The sequence below is a fragment of the Bacillus rossius genome, chromosome 16, assembly GCF_032445375.1.
Source record: "Bacillus rossius redtenbacheri isolate Brsri chromosome 16, Brsri_v3, whole genome shotgun sequence".
In the NCBI taxonomy this organism is placed as follows: Eukaryota; Metazoa; Arthropoda; class Insecta; order Phasmatodea; family Bacillidae; genus Bacillus; species Bacillus rossius.
Genome location: NC_086343.1, coordinates 19,790,514 through 19,801,360, shown reverse-complemented (window position 1 = coordinate 19,801,360; position 10,847 = coordinate 19,790,514). Strand labels below are relative to the sequence as shown.

Here is a 10,847-nt window from a genome sequence, read left to right as displayed (position 1 = left end):
TTGCAATAGCTCAACTTATTACAAATTGTTTTAAATATAGGTGTACAGTCCATTAAGTTTTCTTTGCTTACAGTTAAAAATATACTGACATTCGAAAATCCAACAAAATCGCTAATCTGTAGAGTGTATATACAGCCATGGTTCCAAACATGCCAGATTATTCATATTGAATGAAAAGTAGAAGAATTTTTACATGGGAAGCACAAGGAGTATATAATGCTCAAATACACTGAAAAAAAAAAATTTATGAACGTGAAACATAATTTAACATTAAACTGTGATAAAAGACTGATAATATATTATTTAAAAAATTATTTTTTCAATTTTATTTAACTTCCAAATACACATACACACAGAATCAAAAACTGTATCCGTACATATCATCAATCACAGAAAAGGAACTATGAAAGTAATAAATGGATATAATTTATATTACTCAAACAAATTATCAACACAAAAAAAAAACTAGTAACATAATGCTGTGTACAAGACATTCAGTGTCATTTATATGATTCCTGTGATTTTTTTGCTAAATCCACAAACCAATAAGTCTACAAAAAAAACATAAAGGCATACAAAATCATAATAAGTAGAAAAACAAAAACCAACACCCAAACACATAAAAAAAAAAATCCTCACTTCTGCAGTTGGGCGTACCAAAAAAATACTCTAATCCCTCCACCCAAAAAAAAAAAAAAAAAACTTAAAATTTTTGCCCACACACATAAGCAAAGACCAAATAACAGTGCTCAAATTTATATCTAAAAACTTGAAATAAAATCTAAAATATCAACAGCTTTAAATAATTTTAAAATAATATATTTTAAAAGCCAACAAATTCGGGTTTGCTACAGAAATCTGAAAATAGAACCATTGAATTTTTTTTGTATTACTTGGAGGGATTTTTCCTTTACACCATTATCAAATCCTAATTTTTTAAAAAGAATGACTTTTATTGTGTTTGTGGCTACTGAGAACATCTCTTAAAATAATACTTCAGAAAATACTGTATTGTATATTATTTTATATTTTTCCTGCAATATCACTTTTATTTCAAGGTTTTTCACATCTGTAGCAAATGTGTAGTAAATCTGATAGTTTGAGGTAATGACGACAGACAGTTTGAATTAAAAAAAAATCAGATATACTCATCCCTCTAAAGCAGACATCAATAGTAATGCACACACCTATCTAGAGCATTTCCATAACCACTGTAACACAAATTATATTATCAATGGTTTCCTCTTTCCCCGAAAAAAAATATATTAGCATGGGTCTTATGTCACAGTACATCTTAGAACAGAACACAAGTCAGTTCAAAAATCACAGATGCCAATCTCCTGACAGTGCTAACACGTTGAAATATTGTGCTATGCTTTGCAGTTTGATGAAAGGTAGCAAAAATGTTGTCACAGTACTGTTCCAACCAGTCACACCATCAGCTGTTTTGCTACTTTCTAACTTCTCACCCTCGAGTCGGAACAGAAAGACGTCTTACAGTGTCAATGTCATGTTACAGCATCAGTCAGCGGCTGTAAATGGCTGAAAGAGATGCCACTTTTCTAGTAGTGAGAACTATATTAAAAATGACGACATTGCAAAGAAAGCTTCTCGTTTTATTAAAATACAAAAGAGATGGAGAGCTAAAGAAATTCTTGGAAAAAACGGAATTGCATCACGCACAATAGAATAAGTATATATGTTAGCATCTGCAAACTTTAATATAGCTTCAATAAGTTTCCAGGACCCAGACACTATGCACTTATTTTTAATGCAAATAACATAAGCTGTCCCTTATGCATTGTAGACCATAAGTCTTCAAATATTCATACACCACTATCAGTTTAGAACTACATAAATCATTTGCTATGCGGCACCTAAATGTTCCTAAAATACGTTAAAATCCAGTGTTTTGAATTCAAAAACACTATATTTATCCTTACTAATTCTCAGCTTCTCATGAATATAAAACACCACTAATAATTATCAAACCGTCAGTGCTTGAAAACTTACAACCAACAATATTTGCTTTCAGTTCAGTACGAACTTGAAAAATAAATAATAAATATTTAGAGGCTGGAAGAACATTTCTGAGCTAAATTTACACAGACTACATGCAATTAAAAGTACTTTTATGCACAAAAAAACATTATGCTAAATTCTTTTGCTCTAATATAAATATTTTATCACATCAAAATATAAAATCTATTTCCTTTCAAACATGCAGAGTCAACAAAAAAAAAATTACAATTTTTTTTTCAAGTTAATATTACAATCTTAAGACAACTTGGTAACATTAACCTGGAATCAACAAGAACGCCTTGAGAACGAGGCGACAATGCATGGCATATTTATGTACGTTCTTTGCGTGCACGCCATCTGGACTAATACATAACATGTCCATACATATTGTGGGGTTACTGGTCCAGTTATCTTTAAACATGGTTTTTTAAATACCTAATGCGGAAGAACAATTTCTGTGTCTAGAAATATTCAGACAGTGCACAGGATATTCCTATTAAGTGTTTTAGAGATTAACAAAATTGGAAAACATGGTTTTGCCTCACTGCTGAGTCATAAAACTTGACTTCCTATAGTCCGGCATGCCCGATGGAATGGCATCAGCCGAAACGTGAAGACTTACACCAACTAAGCAAACTTAAGCTACAAACCCATAATTTTTAGCCAAGGCCGAAAAAGTACTCACATAAGCATTAGTTAAAAGCGTGCTGCGCGGTCTGTGATAATGTGAAGGCATTCAGCGCAGTTTGCGATTGCTCAGAAGCGATCAATGCACTTCGTATTTCTTCAGTAGAAGTCTGCAGTTGTTGAAACATAGTTTAGGTTTGGGCAGTTGTTGAAACACAATTTATGTTTGGCCTGTATTTGTGTTGAAATTTTTATCCTTATGTTCTTGCTGTGTAATACTTGCAGCCCAACACCATCTTACAGACGTAGTTTATCTACAACTTAAGCGTTTAGTGATCGCGGGAGCAGGTATCCGACACCTACAAAGTCCCTAATGCACCAGTAACTCCTACAATATATTCACCATCATAAAACAACTATACAAAAAAAAATATATTGTTGTACTCCGCACCAGATATCTGTCAGCGAAGAGCTACAATAAAAATCACTTTCTCAGCATTATCAAAAGTCCCGTGCTGCTGTTCACGTGGCAAGGCAGGACTTGATCTGAAAGGTTCCAACGGCGCTTCCCGAACTTTTCACGCCGAAATCGGCAGCACACCGGACAAATTTCTAAAACCACCTTCCCGCACATCATAATTTTAATAATTTTTTTTTTCTACCGGGGTTTTCGAATGTTTCGAAATTCAAAATGGCAAACTCATTTTCACTTACAAAAAAGTTGCGGCACACCAGTGTGTCAACCAGGGGCGTAGCCGGGGGGAAGGGGGGGGGGGGGTTAGGGGTTCAACCCCCCCCCCAAGCACCAAATCTTTAATTAATAATTAATTTCTTATTCATCACTCAAACAAATTTCATATTAAAATCGATAAAATTTTTTACCATCACAATATTTAAATTTAAGTACCAAAAACTGCTAAAATAGCACTATCTATTTTACACCTTAAAATCCAAATTTTCCCCGGACCCCCCGCTTTAATACGGCGGGGAAAGGGGGGGGGGGGGGGCATGCTTCTTAACACACACCCCCGTACACACAAATTCCTGGCTAAGCCACTGGTGTCAACCCCTCCATATCTGCCAACCTAAACCACGCGCAGTCCGCCGAGCGACATCGGCCCGATCACAGCTTGCAGAGGCAGAAGAGCAGCGGGATGAAGGCGCCGATGGCCACGAACACGGGCAGCATGACGGACGTGTCGTCCACGGAGTAGGGGTCGGGCGTCCGCGGCCCGCTGGGGCGCCGGTTCTTGCCCGGCTGGGGGTCCTCCGCCTCGTCCCGCACGTCCGCCGGCTCGGGCTCGCTCGGCAGCGGGGGCAGCTTCGGGACGTCTGCGCACCGGCCAAACTTTACATCTATCGTGTTTGTATCGTTTAGGATTGTTTCGGTTACAGTAGAACCCTGTTATAATGTTCCTGCATATAATGTTTTCCTGCTTATAGTGTCATATTTTTAAAGTCCCAATATTTCCCCCATAAGGACAATGTATTTATTTCCTGCATATAACGTTCATAAATGGTGTAATTTCCTGCTTATAATGTTTGCTTTCTAACATTCAATAAATGGGGAAAAAAATGTTTTAAAACCAAATTATTCCAACACTTACGATAAACAGTTTCCTTTATGTACATATGTTTATGTTTACAATCACTGCCATACAATACATGAAGTTTGTTAAAATACAATTTTATGCAATATACTGAAGGTACACAATGTTCATAGTTACGTGTCAGTTGGCACCCTTAGTCAACTCTTCTCTTCCTTGCCATTCCAGTGGGTATTCAGATGCACGTACATAGTCCTACGATATTTAAGTTGCCAACCATTGAGCGAGGGCATAACTAAAAGTGTTTTCTATTGCTTACAAATAATTTTTTTTTTTCATTCATACGTAGGAATCCCAAAATTAAACATTTTCAGGTGGCGAAGGAGTAGACGTTCTCACTCTTAATCTTGTCATCATGAATCGTGAGACAATTTTACAAAAAATGTGGCAGTGTATCTTTAAATACAAACAAAATTTAACCAGGGAACAAGACAAAGTTGAAAAATTGTTGGCTTGCTTCAGAAAATTCATGTATTAAGTATACTATCTTTGGTTTTAACATTAAAGTTGTTTACATAGCTTGGTGAGTCCATTGGTATAAAGCTCGAACATTGTTAAGAGCTAAATTGAGATTTCCTGCTTATAATGTTTTTTTCTTGTGCTCCCTTGAAAAACATTATAACAGGGTTCTACTGCATTTCACATCAATATGTTATAGTAGACAACATTTCCACACATTTGAGTCCTTTCCAATGATTCATTGCGTTACGATTCATGCTTTCAATCACTGGAATTCGTTTCTAATAAAGTACACTTATTTTGTTGTATATGATTTCTTTTGATGCTTTTTGGTCTTTTTCTACTTCATAACCGTTGTCCTCTATCTAGGTCCTAAGTGTACAAAAAATTATTTTACTATAGCTTTTGCTGTACATTAAAATTAGTGCTGGGACAAATTACAAAAATACCTTTGAATCTAGCTCCTTGAATCCAAATTTAGATCTGAAGGGTCAAAAATAAAATAATGTAAAAGAAGTGAAAGAAACTAAGTGTTGAAAAAATTTAACCCATTAAACATTATTTTAACTATGTTTCTGTATCAAAATAGATAGTTAATTTTGTTCGAATAGTTCCAAACTAAAATTACAAATTATATTCTGGAACTGTAATAGAATTTTAAAGTTGTCATTGTCCAATTTTTTTTAAAATACCACATTTTAACCTATATTTTTCTTCAAATCTTTTCAATACATAAGTTTTTATTGTATTTAGGGATATGACTGGTCCATCCCTAATTAAAATTCACCCTATATATATATATATATATATATATATATATATATATATATATATATATATAGTGTTTTATATAGTGTGTGTGTGTGTGTATACCACAGAAGGGAATTTTATAGTACAAATACAATGGTAAACAAATATTTCATACTTAACATAATATCAATATCATAAAAGTCCATATAAATCATTTCACTAGACCTTCTTATTATAATATTATTGTAAACAAGATTTCACTTCTTCAGAGCTCGATAATTCAAATATTTTACTTCATTTGGGATGAACCCTAATTTACAGTATGTTCACTAACGGAGCATCACAAGATAAAACACAACAGGGGTATTGGAAGCGCAATCGGCTATGGTCTCTAGTAAAAGAAACTATATCAGCTTTTGCCTGCGAGTGACTTCGGGAAATCATGCAAAAATCCAAAAATTAGGACAGGTCACGCTGCAAATTGAACCAAAGTCCTCTGGAATGCAAGTCCAGTGTAGCATCCGTTACAATCCAACCAGAACCAATCGGTGGATCCAAAACTCTAATCACACATTAAGAGTCCGTGGAAGACCAGCAATCACAATTTTGCATGTCCTAAGAATTAAAAAAAAAACAAATAAAAGTACATTGAGATAACCTATTCAAGTTTTCTTCAAGTAAATAGGCCAAGTATGTCACAGGGGTCGCATCACATCATGTCTCTTCTAAATTAATGTTGGAACATACAAAAATCATTGCAAAATGTGTGTTTTAAATGTTTGCAAAGCATCTTGTAAGAAAGAGCAAGAATAAACTATGAAAACTGAAATGACAGAACCTTTCTTGTGGTCATCCTGGTGGGTACAAGGTCACGCGGACTTTCGCTAACTTTTAACGGAGGGGGAAGGGGGGAGGGGAAGAGAAGAAGGAATGAATTAGCGTCCGCATCTATGTCATTAGAGACTTCGAGACCAAGAAACAACGAGTGGCGAATGGAAGCATCAGTGGGGGAACAGGTGTATCTCGAGAACACACAGCAGACCACAACCACATCAACCACATTTCCTGCTTCCCGGAAAAAAATTCAATTTCAACCCTAAGGGGAATGGAACTACACCACCTTGGTGGGGTGTATTTGGCCATATGACTTATCCATTATCACCATCTCTATGATTATTATATATAATAGATGAAATTAATAATCCAATAATAACTACTAAAGCAACCTTTCCACACATACACACTAACACACACACAAATTTAACATAACATCTGGCCATAATGGTCACAAAACGTTCTGCTCTGTCCATCTTAGAAATTAAGTCCGACGAAGATGTTCACACGCCACGGAAGTAACACATTAGTGGGGCAGGATTATGAAGCAACCACAAAGTTCTGACTCGGACGATCCAACGCAAGGAGCCGGCATGAGAGTGCCGAACACGCTAGCAACACACAATGTGGCACAAATCTGCCCACTCCTGGAAGAAAGGTCAGTACAGGCCTGATGCACTGTGGATGTTCTGAGACTGGCAATAAAGTAAAGGCGTGACCTAAAGCTACCAAAAATATGATATTTACACAAAAAATTTACTGAAAACATAAATTGAAAAAAAAAAAAAAATCCTACGATATACTAATAAAAACCTCCAATCCCATTAACAGCAAAATTTCATAATTCACTATTTATTCAGAATAGCATAAAAATATCTCTTCACTATGAAAACTTGCATTAACTTCCTCAATTAATGGTACGTAACACATAGGAGAATAAATTACATACCTTCAATTTTTCCTTTAAGCACCAAGATAGCATTTATTTTGGGATTATCTCTGTATCCCTGGAAATAAACAAAAATTCATTATGTACATAATTATATTCACAGAAATCATCCACCTTAAATCTGTAATTTGACACAATTTCACGAATTTATTTTAAGAAACGTACAGGAAACATTTCTATAGGCAAGTAAATACAATGAGAAAAATTATTAAAACAAACCAACTTAAAAAATAATTGTACATTTCAGTGACATACCCATAAACCATTGACGAGACAAGACATTGGTAAACCACAAATGGACAATCTCAAATTAATAGCTTATGTTTGAATTTGTAGAACACTAATTTTTTTTATTACCTGGGAATATGCAGTTTTAATTTTTCAGCTGTTGAATCATCCTAATTTTTTTTATGTCTGATTCAATTTAAGACAAATGTGCAATCAGAAATTTATACTGGTTTCTAATATCAAGAAACTGTAAGCTTAACATTCTGTTACAAATGTTTCTTCGATAAAAGCTGTATAAGTATTTGAGCGATTTCTACATTTACCTTTGTCCAGTACCTACCCTTATATTGAAGAAGCAATACATAAAACATAATCCTGATGTTTTACGTTAAGAATAATTCCCTGGGAAATAAACTTAAAAATAATCTTTACAGTTCACAACATAGCACCAGTAATCTTGCACACACCAAGTAAGATGGCATCATTGGATTCCCATCTTAAGACTAAAGATAGCCCTGAATAAAAAAAATTACTATGGCTGCAATACTAGTTGATTGGGACTTGGCCAGAACAAAAAAATAGACTAAGTCCACTGCAGATCATGGGCCTAGCACATGTACCTTCAGAGACTGAACAAGAGCTCATAGATGTAAATAAAATAAACTACATATTGTGTTTTCGAGTGTCCAAACTTACCTTGATGAATTCTACCCTGATCTTTCCACCTCGTATGTCCGACTCCTCCTCGTTGTGGTACAAGCGGCCTTTCCGGACGCTGAACGGAATGTATTCGTCGTGAGCCACGCCTCTGCCGACTTTGTCGTAAATGTCCAGGTCTGGGACTATGGTGTGATCTCCATTCAGCACCACGTCGAATACCTGGGGAATTTGTCACAATTTTTGGGCATCGCTTAGCATCTACACGCAGTATCAAACTAACAACTCTAGAGCACGAATCTGCAAGCATGCACAAGTACATCAATCAGTGGTCGGAAACCACATTTGCGGATTTACATCTCAACAGCAAGGGCATTGGAGATGAAGACGAGCAAAACAAATTAGACAAATTATCAGATGCGGGGGGCAAGTTTACATTTGCCTAGGGTGATTTTGGGGAATCGTATAAAATTGAAATCAGAATCCACGAGCGGTCGTTCTGATTTCGGTATATTGCTGTTTCCCCATATCACTCAGGCACATGCTGGAGTGGTTCCTGACTAAAACCAATGAAAGATTCCTTCCTTAGTATCCTACCTAGTACCGTGTTAAGTTCATATATCACAAATGACCTCGCAGTTGACAAGACAAGATGTTAGCCATCCCTCCCCCCCTCAGAGGTAAGAATGGGAGAGGAAAGGTCTGAAGAGGGGAAGACATCAAAAGAGCCAAAGGTCCCAAGCTATTCACGATAATGATGAATGATATAGGAAATGGAATGGGAGGAAGGAAGGGAATGTTTGCAGGCGACCGGGTGGTGTATAAGGTAGTCAGGGGATGGGGGATCTGATCCTGCTAGAATGATGGACAGAGGAGAACGGGATGGCGTTGAATGTTGGAAAGACGAAGGTGGTTAAAATCACAGGGAAGAGGAAGCTATCGAGGAAAGTTTATAGCTGGAAGGGGCAAGAGATAAAGGTGGCATAAGGGCATAAGTACCTATGAGTGACCGAGTGACCCTACAAAATAACCTGGGATGGGTAAAACAGGTTTAGTGGGTGGGGGGATGAAGGGAGAAGGGCCCTACAAGGAGAAGGGAGGAGAGTAAGGGAAAAGGCATACACGACATTGGTCATGGCAATGATGGAGTATGCAGCTGTAATCTGAGATCCCTATCGAGTTACAAGCACAGGAATTTGGGGGTCTTGGGCAGGGAGCACAAAAGTTTTGTTCTGCACAAAATATGTTTCTTTACTAACTACTTAACGTTCTGGTATCGTTACCTATACAAGTATAGTACACGATATCAAAGAAATATTTCCTACAGTATTGTAGGTACTGTTTACAATAATCCCGCCCAGATTAGTATATTTTTCGATACCAAGTTTTACATTTAATTATTCATTTTCAAATAGATTTTAAATCCAGGGTTTCGTAAATTATACGACTGTAGTATAGAATAAAGTCCCCAAAAGTTAGTTTAATAAATAAACGTATTTTGTACAAAACAAGCATGTGAATGCTCCCAGCCCAAAACTCCCATATTTCCATTCTTGTCAGCACTGCCATGTTAGTGACATCATCAAAACTGTTTTGGTATTGGGATCTAGACTACTCCCGTTTGTTGCAGAGTGAACAGTTATTTGGGTTAGATTAAATATATTATTGAAACATTTTCAATATACAATTTAGTTCACTTATTAAAAAAGGAATTCAGTCTCAGGTAACGAAATATTACGATTGAAGCTTTGCTGTTTTAATGAATAATTAGAAAAAAATGTTAGAAAGAAAAAAAATATACTACATATATTTTCATTTAATTTTTTTTGGTCAAAATTACCCTTTAGTACCATGGGAAAATTATAGCGACTGTGACTAACATTGTACTAAATTGTTACAGTGTGAAAGAACTACAGTAAATGTGAAATTTTGAGGTTTCTGAAAACATGAAAATGTATTTAGGAAATTTTAACTTTTTGAATTCTGCTTGTTTCTAAACGATATGTGTTTTGTCACAAACTTGTGCCAACCTACCTTAAGCATTTTTAAATAGGTTAATTGAAAAGTGCCATCAGCACTTACTCCACCCATGCTGCTAAAGCAGTGTGACACAGATCAGGTTATCAATAAGCTAATATTAAATAATACTAGAACACAAATAACTAAGGCTTTTAACTACACTAACCTTCATATTTGGAGCATTAAAGTAAACTTCACAAAATTTTAGAATCAAAACGTAATCCCCGTCTTCGCTTATTGGAATGTCGTATCCAAAAGTGCTGTGATGGTATCTTTCCGTCTGGTAAAGAACTTGATCGGCCGGTAGCACACGACCGATCAGAAGTTGCTTGCCATAATCCGACGCTGTTCCCACTTTTCCTTGAAGCGGGTCTCTCTCGAACTTCACGCCAAAAACATCCGTATGCGCATCTCCACCAGCATTGACGGCATAAATTACGTCCACGGCACCCACATTTTCAGCCAACCAAGATAATGTATAAATACAAAACAAAACGAATGGGAAAAAATAGTAGTTCATCTTTTAATACGCCTTCAATATTATGTTATCAAAAACATTAAACTAACAATAATACGCGAAAGAATGTAAATAACACTATTGTACAAACGAAATACACAATCCAAAACTCATCTTCAAATAACCACACAGAAGAGCAACGTAAACAACACCGGCAAACCGCAGACGTGTTCGATGC

The 10,847-nt window shown here is 36.0% G+C and overlaps 1 protein-coding gene across 1 annotated transcript; it reads right to left on the bottom strand.

Moving 5' to 3' along the window:
• Positions 1-302: 302 nt before the first annotated feature.
• Positions 303-10,847, bottom strand: LOC134539833 (malectin). Its single transcript, XM_063382132.1, has 4 exons — positions 10,319-10,847; positions 8,173-8,355; positions 7,249-7,306; positions 303-3,981 (listed from the first exon to the last, which is right to left on the bottom strand). Exons 1-4 carry the CDS (start codon positions 10,670-10,672, stop codon positions 3,773-3,775), a joined length of 804 nt encoding a protein of 267 aa, XP_063238202.1. The 5' UTR covers positions 10,673-10,847; the 3' UTR covers positions 303-3,772.

Bases quoted from the DNA above. Each gene is read 5' to 3' on its own strand.
- LOC134539833 (XM_063382132.1), bottom strand. From the start codon at position 10,672: ATGAACTACTATTTTTTCCCATTCGTTTTGTTTTGTATTTATACATTA. The intron at 7,307-8,172 runs GTAAGTTTGGAC...GTTTATTTCCAG, and splicing joins TCAGGGTAGAATTCATCAAG to GGATACAGAGATAATCCCAA. The intron at 3,982-7,248 runs GTATGTAATTTA...GCCGGTGCGCAG, and splicing joins GCTTAAAGGAAAAATTGAAG to ACGTCCCGAAGCTGCCCCCG.